The sequence below is a fragment of the Pseudoliparis swirei genome, chromosome 18 (assembly GCF_029220125.1).
Source record: "Pseudoliparis swirei isolate HS2019 ecotype Mariana Trench chromosome 18, NWPU_hadal_v1, whole genome shotgun sequence".
NCBI classification, from domain to species: Eukaryota; Metazoa; Chordata; class Actinopteri; order Perciformes; family Liparidae; genus Pseudoliparis; species Pseudoliparis swirei.
The window spans coordinates 9,247,339-9,263,018 of NC_079405.1; the positions used below are offsets into that span (position 1 = coordinate 9,247,339).

General features: G+C 43.9%; 1 protein-coding gene across 1 annotated transcript in view; it reads left to right on the forward strand.

Annotated features, from left to right (window-relative positions):
• Positions 1-674: 674 nt before the first annotated feature.
• Positions 675-15,680, forward strand: part of snta1 (syntrophin, alpha 1) — a 32,956-nt gene continuing 17,950 nt past the window's right edge. Inside the window, exons 1-2 of the mRNA XM_056437662.1 lie at positions 675-1,054; positions 10,101-10,286. Of these exons, the coding sequence (XP_056293637.1) occupies positions 772-1,054; positions 10,101-10,286 (469 nt within the window). The 5' untranslated portion in view covers positions 675-771. The remainder of the gene's footprint in view (positions 1,055-10,100; positions 10,287-15,680) is intronic.

Below are 15,680 nucleotides of genomic sequence, written 5' to 3' on the forward strand. Positions count from 1 at the left end.
TTCTAATCAGATATTAGTCTTCTAAGGCGATTAGCAAACACAATGTACCATTAGAACACTGGAGTGATAGTTGATGGAAATGGGCCTCGATACACCTCTGGAGATATTTCATTAGAAACCAGACGTTTCTACCTAGAATAGACATTTACCACATTAACAATGTATAGTGTGTATTTTTGATTAATGTTATCTTTATTGAAAAACAGTGCTTTTCTTTGAAAAATAAAGACATTTCTTTGTGACCCCAAACTTTTGAACGGTAGTGTATGTATATATATATATATATATATATATATTTATAAATATATTTTTTAAATATATATATATATATAAATAAATAAATATATATAAATAGACATTTTATAGACATTTATAAATAAATATATCAGTGCAACGATGTTGTGTCTGTGGGCACATTGCAAATGAGATATGTGATCTGAACTCGGGTGGTTCAATGCACTTGAAATAAATAAATAATAAAACGTATCAAATCTTAATTATGTTTGACTCGACCGCACAGTTTATTAATGGAGGGACTCAACAAGAAGCTCTTTGAACTTTGAGTGTGTGTCAACACCGTTGCTAATCGTATAACCCTCAATTAACTTTTACTTCTTACTACTGGATAAACCTCTTTGGAGTGGGACACAGTCGGGGAAGGGAGAAGTGTGTGTGTGTGTGTGTTAGTGTCCCCCCTACTCCATCCCTCCACCCACTATCTCTTTACAGGACCGCCAGCCCGTCTAGAGTTATTCCAGGAATGCGTTGAACATGGCTGCCGCGATGAAGGCGCAGAAAACGGGTCTGCTCGAACTCCGAGTGACCGTGGACCGCTGGATCCGGGTGTTGGCCACTCTTACCGAAGACACGCTCACGGTTAACCCCGGGGAGGGCGTCGAGGAGCCCGCGAAGCCCAACTCGAGTCTCGCCGGTATAATCAACGGAGACCCCCCGAACCTGAGCTTGTCCCCGGTCCCAGAAACCATCACCAACGTGAAGCGCACCGTGCGAGTTACCAAGCAAGACGTCGGAGGACTCGGAATCAGTATCAAAGGTGAGAAACATTAACATAAACCGGCTAACTTCATTAATGGCCGATACGGCGTCAGTTAGCACAAGTTTTGGGTCGGAGTTTGAGTGCAGTTTGACGGCGACGGCGAGACCGCGAACCGCCGCCTCGCCTGTTAACTTCACGGTAGCTCACTTCAAACCGACCGTTAAGCTAAACCCTTCACATATGCGCGCGCCTACATTTCCGATACGGGTTCGGAGACATTGTCGCGTGTCCGTGACGTTTAGGCGAGGCAAATATCCCACTCGTGTGTTAACTCAGCCTTTTAAGACGAATCTCGGGGCTTTTTTATTTGCGAAGAGGAACTTGACAGCTGTGATTTTCTCACGCTGCGCCTCACCTGAACCGGAGGGGGGTGAGGGGGAGACCGTTTCGGAGCCACTGCCGTTAGACGGTATTTCAGCTGCTGCCGTGTGACGTTACGGGTCAGTTAGCTGGGCGGGTATGGCTCCCCACGCACGAGGCTCCCGATAAACGAGGAAACTCAAACTAAACTTGGTCGAGAGTTCATTTTGACACTGAGAAAGAGACAACATCTTCTTCCAAAAAAGGTCCCACAAAATATCCAAAAGCAACATTTCTGAAGGGTTGTTCAGCACTGGATGAAAGTGTCATCACAAAAAAAAAAAACACATATCACTCTTTTTCCCCGAATATAAACTAATTAGGTTGGCTTGATTCTGGTTGCTGAGTACTTTTAGTTTTTCAAGGAGCAAAGATGCATCTACCCCACAGTGCTGCTGCACTACAGTTACACACCACCTTTCAATGGGGAAAAGGTCGCGACCTCTCCATATCTTACAAGCCAGGCTTACATACCTGCGCTGTGTACTGTTCGGCGGCTGATAAAAAGCCTTTTTCCTCGTCGGGTTTCTTTGACTCGCAGCAACTGGCTTTTATCTCAATGAAAATCTCTGTGTGAGAAAGACTAGGAGGGCTGGGCATTGGGGCGCCATGTAAATATATACAATAGATAAAGGGGACAGCATAGTGATAATGCAGTCTGAGCAATACTTCATTTTATTTCCTGGAGGTGTCGAACATTGTTTTCGAATTTCCGTGTGTTGAGTGATGACAGGTTTTCACTCGGTTTGCCCACCGTGTGTTGAGGGACAGCCTTGGAGTGGCATCGCTGTCATGTTGCAAAGATGGTGAAATGTTCATTTTAATCCCTACCCCACACCACTGCTGCCAACACCACCACCACAACAACAACAACAAAAGTCAGTCCCCAATGACACAAATGTAATGTCCATCTCTGTGGAAATGGGTGGCTTTTGAAAATCCGACAGCGTGTTATTAAAACAAAATCATCGCTGGCACCCTGCCGGCTTGACATTGTTGTGATGCCCGTTGTTCAAAGGCAGCGAAGAGAGGGAGGAAGACGGGTCTAGCAGAGGGAAGGAAAGTCACACAAATCAAGCCATACGTGAACACAAATGGACTTGAAGCAAGCCAACAAGGGGTCGAATAAGTAGAAAAGGGAAAAATAAATAACGAACAAAGTAAGTAATAGTACAGTGTAAAAAAGGGGAAACTGTGGGAAGCAAATGGAAGAACAGGGCAACGTTGTTGTGGGCGAGCTGACGCCACATTGTGAACAGCTGAGAGGAGCTAACAGCAGCAAGCAGTTGTCATTGGCCAAAGATGAAAGCTATGTGGCTGGGAATGGACGACTCCACTCGTGTTCATTTTAGGGAGCCCACCCCAACTTGCAGGGAGGCAGTCGACCCCTCCTCCTCCTCCTCCTCCTCCTCCTCGCATGTCTAAATTTAAGAGAAGAGGCCAGGAAGCCAGGCTCCAGATCCCGAGACGGGCCCACTGGTCGGTGTGAAGTCGAGTGTTTCTCTGCAGAACCGGGTGGAACACTTTGGTGTGAGCTCGGTGGGAATCCCCCAAAAACACGATGTGGATTGAAAAGCTTCCCTGACATTGTTTAAAAATGATCCCAGTGTGGGAAGATTTATCATGAGAACATTACGAAAACCCCGTTTGAATGCCTGAAACGCCTCAGATGTGTAAATATGCAATATCTGGTGCATTGTTATGTAACAAATATATTATTTAAAAAAAGAAGCTATTCTCTACTCATGTGCCTCCGCACACTCATCTGGAATATGTAACCACGTTTAATTTGAAGGATTGTGGTAGTTCTTATTATTATTTCTCCCGGTGTTTTCTTGCAGCGCTCATTAGCCCTGCGTGCGTATCAGCTGATGACGCCTAATGAAGTTGAGCGCTGATCATGATGAATTATTTTGTGAAGAGCGTCATCACAACAAACACATTGTTAGCACAAAGTTGCCTCATGAGGTTTGTTTGTTTGTGTATTTTATTCAGTCAAACCAAATACAATACAATATTATTCTATATAATATACAAAATAGAAAGACTGAAAAGGTATAGGTAGAAGCAAAAAATGCTTATAAATTCCTATCCTAAGTTGAAATCAAAATAAATCAGAAAAGTAATATAAAATAAAGAAAAAAACAACAAACAAAATATATTTATATATACTACCACATACATCTTCCATATAAATACGTTTTTAATCACATTTATAACTCAAGAATTGTTTTATGAATAATTCCCTTGAAAACCAAAAAGGAGTTCACCAGTCTTACATCCATTTCAACATTATTCCATAATTGGACCCCTACAACAGAAATACATCTTCTTTTAATCCCTTTTTTAGCCTTTTGTACCGTGAACTTACAAACATCTCTCAAATCATATTTACACTCATGTATTGAAAATAAACTTTGTACACAGTCTGGCAGTGACTTCACTTTAGCTCTGTACATTGTCTGCATTATTTTATAAAAAACCAAATCATTAAATTTCATAACACGTGATCTGTAAAACAAAGGGTTTGTGTGCTCATCGTAGGTAGGGATGGGTATCGTTCGGGTTTTTCCGCGTGTTAAAACGGTACTAAAAAACGATAACGGTGCCTGCCTATGCCTGAACTGAACCTTTTTTTTCTTTTTTAACAATGAGGATTAAAAGTTCAGGCTGCTCGTCATACTCTGTCTCCACGTGTCAGGGGGACGGTGACGGTCTCCCGCGCGTCCCCCCTGCTGGCTGCTGGTGTCGCACACGGCCTCACTACACACACACAGCCAGCCTCCGCGTTACAGAGTTACATATGAGAGGCCTGACCTGCTGACAGCGCGGAGTCACCACAGAAACACACAAATTTTTTCAATCGTAGGTTCATGTCGGTGTTTGCATAAAGCTGCACCGTTTATTCACCTGTCACCGGCGGCTCCTGGTGGCTCCACCCCACCTGCTCCTGTCAGCTGAGCGACAGGCCGCCCAGCTGGAGGGGGCCGAACTGTGTTTGACACGAAAAGTTGGAGGAAAAAATGGACATGGGTGAATTAGGGGTTGCGTCGGAGTGGCAGACATGTTGACTGTGCTTTTCCTACAGTGTGTCAACGATGTTTATCCAGCTGCCTTGTCAGCGCACAATGTTTTTAGATTGCAACGAAACCTGAAGGTACGCAAAGAGAGGAAGAGAACAGACTTCTAAAGGTGCGACACTGTGTGCAGTGCTTGTCACTGGTGGTGACCCTCACCTCCTCTGGCTGCCCCGACATCACACTGGCTTAGTTGGCAAAGCAGGAGGTTGAGGAAAAAAGAAATCTTCGCGAAAATCACTTCCATCAAGTTATTTTGTCTCCTCATTTATTTAAATATCCTCCTTATCTAAATGTAATGTAGGTGCGGATGCCAAGTCATTTGGACGGCTAATACCGTCCTCTCGTCACTTTGACTTCAAAGTCTCCATCGTCCTTTTTAAATGGCGAGCCCGTCTTTTGCCCACTTGTCCAACCAGTCACTGAAGAGATGCCTCGCATCAGTTTCCACATGTCATCCGTTTGGTTAATGGGCGTGTCGTGTTTTAATGGCGCTGAAAGGTCGCCGGACGCGTCCTGTGATTGTTCCCAGTCTGCCAGACCCTCCATCCACGCTGCATGTGTGACCCGCAATTACTTTTTGCGGTTGCATTAACAGCCCAGCAGTAATGTGCCGCCGTGTGCACCGTAGTTCTATTATAGGGCACGGTTCGTACGGTCATGGAAAACCTGGAAAAGTCATGGAATTTCAAAATGGTCATTTCCAGGCCTGGAAAAGTCATGGAAAAAACTTAAATCTTAAAAGTTTTGGAAAAGTCACGGACATTTGTTATAATCACATGTTCATTTACACCGAGTTTGAAATAATTAATATGTTTTTTAAAGAAAGACGCTCAAAATATAAGCCGGCGTACACTCTCAATCCGCAACATTTTCTAAAATGTTCATGTATATACCGAGATTTCAGTTTGGTCATGGCAATCCATTGGTCAAAATGTGTAAGAACCCTGATAGGGGCTTTTATTTTATTCACTCGCGTTTATATGGTCGTGCAGATTCAGGGCAAAGGTAAGCTGAAGGTTCGAGAAGCAACTGACTGAATGGTATTCAAATGTAATCCTCAAACCAGCTGGGGAGGTTTTGTCCAGGGGCAGCGAGCGGGACTCGGGGCCTCGCAGGGCAGCAGACCGTTTCACTTGACATTCAGAACCACAAGTGTGTTATTTTTTCCATCTTAATTATGCTGATCGGGGAATACGTGCAGGCGTGTGTCGGCACATGTCTCGGTGTCACGGTGCTATTAGAGTGGACCCAAAAGCACGACTCAGACAGGAGTAACAAAGAATACTGTCTTTGGTTGGAAACAGGATGGGTCAAAACCGGGAGATCAGTCCAAGAAGCAAACAAGTCCAAAAAGGGGCGGGGCAGAGAATCAGAGGTCAGGGCAGGCAGGCAGGGTCAGAACAGGCAGGTCAGGAATATACTCTAATAACACTGGAGAACTTGGCACGAAAACACAAGACAATCTGGCAGAGGACAAGTGCAAGTAGACAGGGACTAATGAGGGAATGGGCAACAGGTGAGATGGGCATGAAGACCAGGTGAAGGTAATGAGGGACTAACGAGGGAGTGATCAGAGGCAGGTGAAGGGAGTTGGACTGACGAGATGGGAAGCAGGATCTGGAATGACATGATAGTTAGAGACAGGATGAAAACAACTAATAACTAGAATGGGCACTCGGTAGAGCGCATACCTTCGCATATCACAAGATTGGGCATTGAATTATGAACATTTTGGCATTAGTTGCATGCCAATTGGACAAAAATGTATCGTGCTATGGTAAAAAAAGAGTTTGACCTTTCCTTGACCTTGACCTTTGACCCGATTGATCCCAAAATCTAATCAAATGGTCCCCGGATAATAACCAATCATCCCACCAAATTTCATGCGATTCAAGAACATTTTGACCTGTTCATGACCTTTGACCTTGACCTTTGACCCGATCGATCCCAAAATCTAGTCAACTGGTCCCCGGATAATAAACAATCATCCCACCAAATTTCATGCGATTCGGTTCAATATTTTTGAGTTCTGCGAAAGATTTTGACCTGTTCATGACCTTTGACCTTTGACCCGATCGATCCCAAAATCTAATCAACTGGTCCCCGGATAATAAACAATCATCCCACCAAATTTCATGCGATTCGGTTCAATACTTTTTGAGATTTGCGAATAACACGCATACAAATAAATAAATAAATAAATACACGGCGATCAAAACATAACCTTCCGGCATTTTCAATGCGAAGGTAATAAAAGGAAGGTATGGAGATAAACTGTGAGAGTCGGTCTGCATAACGCTTAAGTTTGAAAGCGGCAGCTCTTCTTCTGTGGTCGTCTCTGTTGCTGACCTACTGGGAGAGGATTTGCTCCAGAAAACCTTGATAAAGTGTGCATGGCAACATTGCATATGTCTAGTTTATCCTTGATAATGTCCCTGAGGGTGCTTCGTTTTGACAGTTTGTGGTAAAATCAACGTGAAAAAATAAAGAAGTAGACTTTGCTGGTTTTACAGAATCAATCGCTCCTTGAGAATGTCCGTGAGCAATGATCAGACCAACTGTTCCTTAAGCAAAGCTTTTTCACAGAAAGTCCAGAGGAGTAGAGTTGCAATTAGTCCCCTAGGGTACTGTAAATGAATACACAGTCCAGCCCGTCTTCCTCCGGAGCCAAACGGTTCAGCTCACTTTACAAACCAAACCAAACAATCTCCCTTTGTTACAAATAATTCTATAAGGTCACACGAGGCATCTTTACAGCACGCATAGTAATTCAGGTATTTCAAAGTGCTTCACCTAAGATGTCGTGATGACAACAAGCCCCTTTCTTCATGGACAGATGACATAATAACACCCACTGACATCCGGCTGTGGCCTTCAGTGGGAAAGGTTGCAGTAAGCATTCATTCCACAGAGAAATTGCTCTGCAGTCGTCACAGTTATTTATCAGCTCACCGTCAGCAACTGGTTGGAGATAGAAAAACAGTTACCAGCGTAACACTCTCAATGTGTAGCGTGACATCCTTGAAAAACAAAACAGAGAGGCGTCTCTTGCATATTTTTTATGTTTAACATTTTGTTTTATATGAGCACTGATTTTGTATTCAAATAATAAATATATATACATATTTTATTTAGCAGATGAGCAGAAAAGTACAAAAATAAATAAAAATTATTTAGATGATTTGACAAATAGCTTAAAACTCAAATAAAAATCAACGGTAAGCCGATATTTGTTAGCTTTGGCCTAAAACGAGTGAATAAAAATAGTCTTACGCCCACTAACTTGAAAAAGTGTGAAGAGCTGCATCCTAATGGAAGCATCCTCTAGAATCACCGGTGATGCCTCAGAATATGAACGGAAATGTAGTTCATAGGATTGGTCAGCGCAGTTCTGGCTCGGCCCCTTCTTCGTCGACTAGTCAACTAATTGGTTGATTTGCAATTAGGCGACTAAGGTTTTTGCTCCGCTGATTTACTTTTTGGGGCTTTTGTGTGACTTTGTGGAAAAAGTCTTCTGATTTAATCAACTAATAAATGCGCGTCGGTCGCCTGATCATTCCGGTGGTCGAGGAGAGCCCTCGCTGTGGCAAACACTGCTTATTCCTCTTTAATCTTTCTGCAGGTTCACCCCCCATGCCGAGCAGTCGCAATCGCAACGAAGTCTCTGGTGGGTTTCGGTTAGGCCCGGCACCGATTAGCAGTATTCAGGATGGAGGTTCTCTTGAGGTCTCTAGGGTACCGAACAGTTGCCCCAAATTGCTCTTTTTCTTAATTCAGTTCCCGTTCGATAGTTACAGCTCCTGCCTGCTACAACATTTCACAACATCGGTGCTTGCGAGACACGTTTTATTCTTTTGCGCTGTGCAGATGTGACGTGGGGAAATTAGCAAATTGCCCTCATGTCCCGGTGCCATCCAGTGCATTTAATGTATTTAATGATGACAAACTGTTTTTCAAGTTCATGATTTGTGTAGATATTCCGATGTAAAGTTTTGACGACACATTGATTACCACCAACACTGCTGAACGTCCCCTTCCCCTCAATCCCCATCGACTCATCATGCCCTCCTCACTTCTCATACTCAGAAAACAACATCTGATGTCACGCAGCGGTCGAGTAGCTGGCAAATCCCTCCTTCTCAATCCTGAACAGCATAATAGCTCTCATGCATATTATAAATGTGTATGTGTATTTTTTTCTCTCTTTTAGCCTCCAAAAGAAGTTGCAAGAGTTAAATCCAAAGTAATCAACCGGGGGAAACAACCTGTGGAAGATGTATTTAAAATGAATGAAATGTAATCCCCTTTCAGATCATTTCTCTGTAGCCTCGAGGCCAGAGTCCAACTGCCAGCTGACATTAATGGCGATGTTTCTTATGGAACGGAGAGTGAAACAGCGTTCGTACGGTCATGGAAAACCTGGAAAAGTCATGGAATTTTAAAATGGTAATTTCCAGGCCTGGAATAGTCATGGAAAAAACTTAAATCATAAAAGTTTTGGAAAAGTCATGGAAATTTGTTAGAATCACATGTTCATTTGAGCTTGAGTTCATGGAGTTTGAAATAATTAATGTTTTTTAAAGAAAGACGCTCAAAGCATCCGCTCTCAATACGCTAAATTTTTCATTTTTATACAGAGATTTCAGTTTGGTCATGGAAATTTGGTTTAAAGTCCTAGAAAAGTCCTGGAATTGGTCAAATTGTGTAAGAACCCTGGTATAAGGCCGCAGCCAAAGGCAGATCCATCAGCGTACTAGCTGGCCTTCACATAACGAGAGCGGGAGGAAGAGTGAGAGAGTGCAATATGTGGAAGTCAGTACAACGGGGTAGTCGGTGTCTGTCCTCATGCGCTCTCCCTTGAGGATTGCAGTGGTTGGAATCTTGTTTCATAGCAACATTGTGTATCCACCGACATGCAGTGAACTGGACAACATACTGATAAAAGACTTCACATTAAATTGAGCTGTTCTTTTGGTCCCGAGCTTCACAGTCAGTTATTATTTCTGGCATCCTCTTCATCACTGCGAGTGGCAAACTCCATACCTACTGAAGTCTGAATTTGGCGTTTCATCCCAGCGCCATGTTCCCGCGGACTTTAACCCTTGTGTTGCCTTCGGGTCATTTTGACCCGATTCAATATTTAACCCTCCTGTCGCCTTCGGGTCAATTTGACCCGATTCAATGTTTAATGTCGGTGTTCTTTCGGGAGTCAACAAACAAACATAAAGTGCCTCACACTTAAACTTGGAAAACAATATTAATTCTAATAATTTTCTGGAGATTTTAATAGCTGGGGTCATATTGACCTCAAGGGTAAAATATGTTAGTAAATATAAAGGTAACAGGAGGGTTAAACATTGAATCGGGTCAAATTGACCCGAAGGCGACACAAGGGTTAAACATCGTGCCGGAGCTCTGAGCATAAGCACTTGCACTTTGCACGCATTGTGGAAGTAGAAAATAACTTAATTCCCAGCTGCTGCGTTTAAAGCTGATCAGGGTCAGAAGCCGAGGTCGAGGGTTTGTCTGTACGCATGAAGTGCAGCTTCCGGGAAACAAATGCTGAGCTGGAACGGTCAACGTTTCCCCCTCTTGCTGTGCAGGTGGGAAGGAGAACAAGATGCCAATCCTCATCTCCAAGATCTTCAAAGGCCTGGCTGCCGACCAGACGGAGGCGCTCTACGTCGGCGACGCCATATTGTCCGTCAACGGGTTCGACTTACGGGAGGCCACGCACGACGAGGCCGTGCAAGCGCTGAAGAAAACTGGCAAAGAAGTCGTCCTCGAAGGTAACACATTTCCGCCGCCGTCTCCTTTCTATTTCGTCCCCGTTTTGCTGTTTTAAAACGTTCGTAAAAGCGTACGAGTTCTCTTTTAAGATACACTTGGACGATACGTCACAGCTATCTCCGCCGCATGACAAAGGAGCCCTTCATATTTCCTAAACAATGCAATCCTCAGAGTATGAGAGAACTAAGTCTGCGTGTCTTTCACGATTAAAGTAGCACTTCCCCGTTGACACTCCGCCGCCGATTGAGATGCGGGCTAGACGGCGTCGGAAATGGAAAAACTGCCCTCAGAAATACAATGTTGCCCCTGATATCACAAGGAGAGGGGCAAAAAATGCCCCCATAATTTCGATAATTTAATAGCATTTTTGTTCTTTGTTTTTTGTGTCGTATCTATTGCCTGTAATTAGGTCGGAACACACAAAAAATAATTTTGGATTGTAAAAAACAAAGAAATAAGTTAGGGTTGTTAATAGTTGTTTAAAAAATGTAATAATAAATAACCACAAAGAAATAACACGACAATTGAATATGATTGTCTTATTTTTTATTTTATATTATTTTCAAAAAATCTAAGAAAACATTTTGAATCTGTAAAATTCTGCCAGTCTTATTTTAGTTATTTTTATGACAATTGCTCATATACTGGAAGCCTAAATAAGTATATATATTATTTTTGAACAAAGGTTAAATGTTATTTCACAAGTTTCAAAAGGTGACCCCAATTTATTCTAAATGCCCCTGGATTTCAGTCAGTGGGGGCAAAAATGCCCCCCTAAAAAATATGTAAATTTCCTACGTTCGTCTTGCTAACTGATTGCATCACAGGAATTCTGCCTCTCCCATCAGGTGGACTTCAAGTCACTGAAAGTCACAAGTCACAAAGTTTGATGTTTCATACAGGATGGTGCTCTTCAAAAAGAATATGTTTCCATCAAGAATCGTAAAAGTCGACACATTTTGTGGCTTTGCTTTTATTATTCGCTCGATGTGACAGGCATGTCCAGTGATGCGAGTCGCACTGACGCTTCAGACCCGATGCGCTCTCAACGTAAACGTCCAAATGAAAACCTTGCGTGTCCAGAAAGTCTCCCTTAGAAACCAAACAAACCCCACCACTTACAGCATGTCCTGTTCAGGTTGAATAAACTCAAATAAAACATGACGTACACTTTCCGTTGGAGAGAATTCATTTAAGAAAGGAGCACCAGAGTTGCCCGTTTTCCATGTGACAGCATTTCTGCGGGCTGGCTGTGCACAGCGGTCGATCATCAGAAACCCCCCCCCCGAGGACCCGTTAGTGAAGAGAGGCTTGGAGGCTCACTGAAGGGAGAGAGGTGTGTGTGTGTATTTTATACTTGTATCCTTAGATGTCTGTGCTTGTGTCTGTGCGTCTCTGACCCGGCGACTGCAGGATGCATATCTGTCGCGAGTAGCTTTGGAGTATTTTTAAAAAAAAGAAGAAAAGTCAACCCTCGAGGCCTTGCGAGCCTTCCAGCTGCCGTTTTCTTTAAGATTGAGATTTTCCGTCGAGCCCATTTGCGCATCACACAAATACTTCCGAGTACATTTGACACGAAGTTCGAGCACGCGTTTATTTTGGTTTTTGGCATTTTATCAAGATACTCCGGAAGAACACATCGAGAAAGGAACCTCCTTCTTGGCACGACTTCCGTGTTAAAGGTCGGGTGACAGTCTTCCTTCCGCGTGGCACGGCAACAAACCAGCCACCGTCGAGCTGCTGGTGCTCAAGGCGGGTGGGTGAAGTCGGCCTCGACTCGGAGCGAGGAGGAACTGCCTCCATCACGTTCAAATATCTGGAATATGTGAACAGTCACATGGGGTGACAGAGCCTTCTCCATTTCTGCCCCCTCCCTCTGGAACTCTCTCTCCAAAATCATCCGAGACTGCACCGAACTTTCATCGTTCAAATCAAAACCCACCTGTTCAAAACCGCTTTTAATGTGTGATTGTGTGCTCTGTCCGTTCTTATTTGCTTTTATCGTTTACTTTTATTGTAATTTTTAATGCATAGCTTTTTGGATTTTTTTCAATTATGTGTTGTAAAGCGTCTTTGAGTGCTATGAAAAGCGCTATAGAAATTGTATGTATTATTATAATTATTATTATTATTATTAACAGTAACGCTTGAATATGTCCGATAAGCACTCTCGCCACGTCCGAGGGCGTTTCATGAGAAGCCTGATCGGCATTCTGAGCCCGTGACTCTTTTGGAAGTCAAGAAGAAGAAGACATGATTTGCATCGCCTGTATTAAACCGGTTTCTGCCCACTTGGATTAGTCCGAATGTCGCAGCAGCACGTGCGAGGTATTAATGGCGTCATAACCTTTTTAGTGGGATAATCCAGGTGAAAGATGTTTTCAAGGATGTATTTGTGTCAGGGAGAAGTGGACCGGCTAACATGTTGCCGTGCAGGAGATTGAAACATTGGAAAACGAGAAGCTGAGTCTTGGTTCTGAAAAGGGGGACGGGGGTTTTCGCCGCACAGATGGTGATAGCTTTAGCACTTTAGAAAGATTTAATAAATGATGTGATTTTAATGTCCCATATGGTTGCTCTTCCAGCCTGCAGCAGAGGGAAGGGGCAGCACGGGGCAGCTCCCAGGTGTGTGTGTGGGCCTGTATGTATGTAGGTGTGTGTGTGTGTGTGTGTGTAGTACCCTCCTGCTTTTTTACAAAAAAACCTGCCACAAATTCGAACGTGTTCATCGTCAAGCTGTCTGTTTGAAAGAAGGAAAATAGCCTTTCTCAAGGTTTCTAATTGGACGCCCTCCGCTAGTCGGCCTCTGCGGTCCTGTTGCAGTCGGTGATGGAATAATCAATGTGCGTCTGCGAGAGGGGAACAGTGAACACCTGCGAGGGTCAGATAAATCTAACGGGCCATGATGAAACCACACAACCACAGGTGCCCTTCATTTCCGCCCCGCGACATTTACAGCCAGACTGTTTGTGTTTTGGCGTTTGAGCACATGTGCTGTGTGTGTGTGTGTGTGTGTGTGTGTACATGTGAGGAGAGAAAGGAAGAGGATGAAGAGGAGAGGATTGTAGGTTACCTTGAATTTTCCAAGGCAGGCACACACACACATACATACACACACACACGCACTTTATTATCACACCTGAATGTGCCGTTATCATGGAGTTACGGGTTTCTGTCGCAATAGATTAGGAGGCTCGTATATCATTTTTTGCGAAAGGTTAAGCATGAGAACAATTAAACAATGCTTCATAAAGCCAAAAAATGAAGAAATCATAATTGAGGGTGAAAGTGGGCCAGAAATAAGAGAGACCTATGGAGCGGCTCTTCAGGGACAGAATGTAGCGCTGGCCACTCTCTCTGTTTTAATTTTGATTCTACTCTCACTGAGAATGCATCCATCATTGCCCCCCCCCCCCCCCCCCCGGGCTGCCAGCCAAAGCAAGACATGTTCCACGGACACACACCAAGTGAGTCGGCTCCACAACCACATACTACGCATACCCGCACACATGGTGTGAAGCCGGGGGATAAACGGGCTACCAAAGACAGGTCAGGACACCGAGCTGAGCGTGCATGTGGGGGGCGGGGGGCAGGTAGGAGTGTGCGCTTGTGTGAGTTTGTTCACTGCGTGTGTGTCAATGTGTGTGTGTGCGAGTGCTGTTCTTAGGAGTCAAAGTGCTGGTACGTTATGCTTCGAAGCGCACGGGGGCGAATGTAATGTTCTCACGATTGAGCCGGCGAGGCTCGTCATGAGACCAGTTGCACAACGACCTCATTCATATACCAGTTTGGGTTACTGGCAGCATACTTGACCCTCTGGTTCAGCGGCGAAAGGCCTCGGCTTGTTCCGAACCAACTAGATTGTCCAACATGTCGTCGGATCGCATCTGAATGCAAAAAGTGTTGAGCGAATTCCTAAGCGGGACACAAAAAAAAAGAAGCTGCCATCGGAGAAGGGCGAGACGGGGACTGGAACGAGGATAACAGTGGACACAGTGGACACAGTGGACACTGGACAGTATTCCCTCGGATGCATTCATGGGCTTTGCACTGGGGATGTACTCGAATCCATGATCCAGGACACGGATAATGGCGTCTCTGCACACCTCTGGATTTTGCTCAAAATAAGAGACGGAAGTCGTTGTTTAAAGATTTGTCAGTTTCTAAAAATGTGCCGATCGCGCCCTTAAATTCCCGACTGCAGAAATGGTTTCAGACACTCTTTAATGATCCCACGAGCACATCGTCAGCCCACTGGGCCCCGGAGGCTCCTGAATGTGGCACATATACGTTTTGTCATTACCTTCGCATTAAAAATGCGGAAGGTTATGTTTTGATCGCCGTGTATTTGTATGCGCGCGTGCGTGCGTTTTATTCGTATAAGTCAAAAAGTATTAAACCGAATCACGTGAAATTTGGGGGGGTGATTGGTTATTATCCGGGGACCATTTGATGAGATTTTGCGATTGATTGGGTCAAAGGTCAAGGTCATGAAAAGGTCAAACTCTTCTTGAATCGCATGACATTTGGTGGGATGATTGGTTATTATCCGGGGACCATTTGATTAGATTTTGGGATCGATCGGGTCAAAGGTCAAGGTCATGAAAAGATCAAAATCTTCTTTTTACCATAGCACGATCATTTCTTATCCAATTGGCATGCAACTAATGCCAAAATGTTCATAATTCAATGCCCAATCTTGTGATATGCGAAGGTATGCGCTCTACCGAGTGCCCATTCTAGTTAACCTAATGTATTCAAACAAAACGAAAAACACATTCTGTGAATCATAAATTGCCGAAATAGGAGAAGAATTGAAATGTTCTTTTGTCCGATTTAAAAAGCGTTGGTCTCGAGTCTGACTGTTTCATGTGGTCGGATCCATTTTTAAGATTTGGTGGGGGTAGTTGCATAATGTCAACCTGCATTTACTTGACTTCCAGGGGGACATCATTTCCTTTCTGTGTGTGTGAGTGTGTGTTTGTGCGCGAGGCTCAGAGCACACCCACACGGATTAAGTAGGCTTAGAAATGGAAGCTCTCTCCCTGGTTTTTGAGCAGGACATGTCTTGTAAACTGGATCTCGTCTCCTGATTTCTGCTCTCCACATTGGGCGGTTGGCCAATGTGCATTATGTAAGCATGAACCGTTGGGCAACTTTGTACAAAGTCCAATGTGTTTGGGAAAGGTAAAAATAAATATACCTAGCGGTTTCGTAAATATCTGTATCGGTGTAAACAAAAGGCCAACCTTTTTAAAACGGGGGTTTCACTGTGGCTGGCAAGTGGATTTATTGATTCAACAACAGTACATGTACTATTTCTCTCAAGGATCATTGCAGTTAGCGCCGCAATGAATTAAAAACATTAAATCTACTGACATATTAAATAGCAT